The sequence below is a fragment of the Nematolebias whitei genome, chromosome 4 (assembly GCF_014905685.2).
Source record: "Nematolebias whitei isolate Nwh7 chromosome 4, NemWhi1, whole genome shotgun sequence".
Taxonomy (NCBI): Eukaryota; Metazoa; Chordata; class Actinopteri; order Cyprinodontiformes; family Rivulidae; genus Nematolebias; species Nematolebias whitei.
In genome coordinates this window covers 20,680,586-20,681,638 of record NC_056501.1, presented here as the reverse complement: position 1 = coordinate 20,681,638, position 1,053 = coordinate 20,680,586, and the positions used below count along the sequence as shown (strand labels likewise).

At 36.8% G+C, this 1,053-nt stretch overlaps 1 protein-coding gene across 1 annotated transcript in view; it reads left to right on the top strand.

Annotated features, from left to right (window-relative positions):
- Positions 1 to 698, top strand: part of LOC119408711 (protocadherin gamma-B5-like) — a 1,919-nt gene extending 1,221 nt beyond the window's left edge. Inside the window, exon 2 of the mRNA XM_037675552.1 lies at positions 408 to 698. Coding sequence (XP_037531480.1) covers positions 408 to 698 — 291 coding nt within the window. The remainder of the gene's footprint in view (positions 1 to 407) is intronic.
- Positions 699 to 1,053: the final 355 nt, after the last annotated feature.

The window sequence follows — 1,053 nt, the reverse complement described above, 5'->3', positions numbered from 1 at the left end:
TTGTTGTTGTTGTTGTTGTTGTATGTTTTCATACACTGCCTGGCCCCCAAAAAGTTGCCACCAAATAAAGGTCACACACTAATATTTTGTTGGACCGCCTTTAGCTTTGATTATGGCATGCATTCGCTGTGCCATTGTTTCAATAAGCTTCTGCAATGACACAAGATCTATTTCCATCCAGTGACCAAGAAGATCCCTCAAATAGTTCTTAAACCAATATTGATTTTACAATGTTTATTGATATAGATTTTGAAAATACGACCAAATCGTAGTTATCATCATGTTAGCATAAATTGCATTTCATACAATTCCTGTTCTGTAATTCTTCATGGCGGTCTGTTTAAGTTCATCAATTTTATTCCCTGGTGGTTATATTTCTGGCAATCATTTATTTTGTTTATCTTTAGGATGGTGATGAGTCCTTTGACCAAATGGACGTTGGGATCTTGTTGATGACACCTGAAGGTGTCTCTCCCCCAACATCAGATCTTCACCCGGCCAGCCTGAAAATCGTCATTGAGGGTGAAGCTGTTGTGGAAAGGCTGATGACCCTGCCAGAAGCTGTGGGTCTCCTTTTTGGGCTCACATATGGACTCCACCTGAACTACCCCAAGAAAATCAGAAATACTCTCCTGGTCATTCCACAGATATTTTTTCATTTGGAAGTACTGAGTGTAAGCCAAGTATTCAAACACTGAAAAATCAACTACTTGTGTAAAATGGTGCATGTGCTCTATTTTTGGTTAGAGGGAGTTTTTTTTATTAGTAGTAGTATTAAGCAGCTAGAAGTTTAGTGTTTTTACTGCTGAAGTTCAGTCTTTATAGCCATCTTTAAAATAAAAACATAATGTGAATAAGTGTTGTAATGTGTGGGCCGGTTACGTTTACAGACTGAAACAACTTTAACTGTTAGATCAAAAATTTCCTGTTCATCATTAGTTTTAAACAATTAATGTGCCACCATGCTAGTTACTTTTTTTTTTTTGTCTAATCTTTAAGGCTTCCCAATAAAAGAACTGTAGCGACGCTCATTCTTATTAGGCAATTTAACTA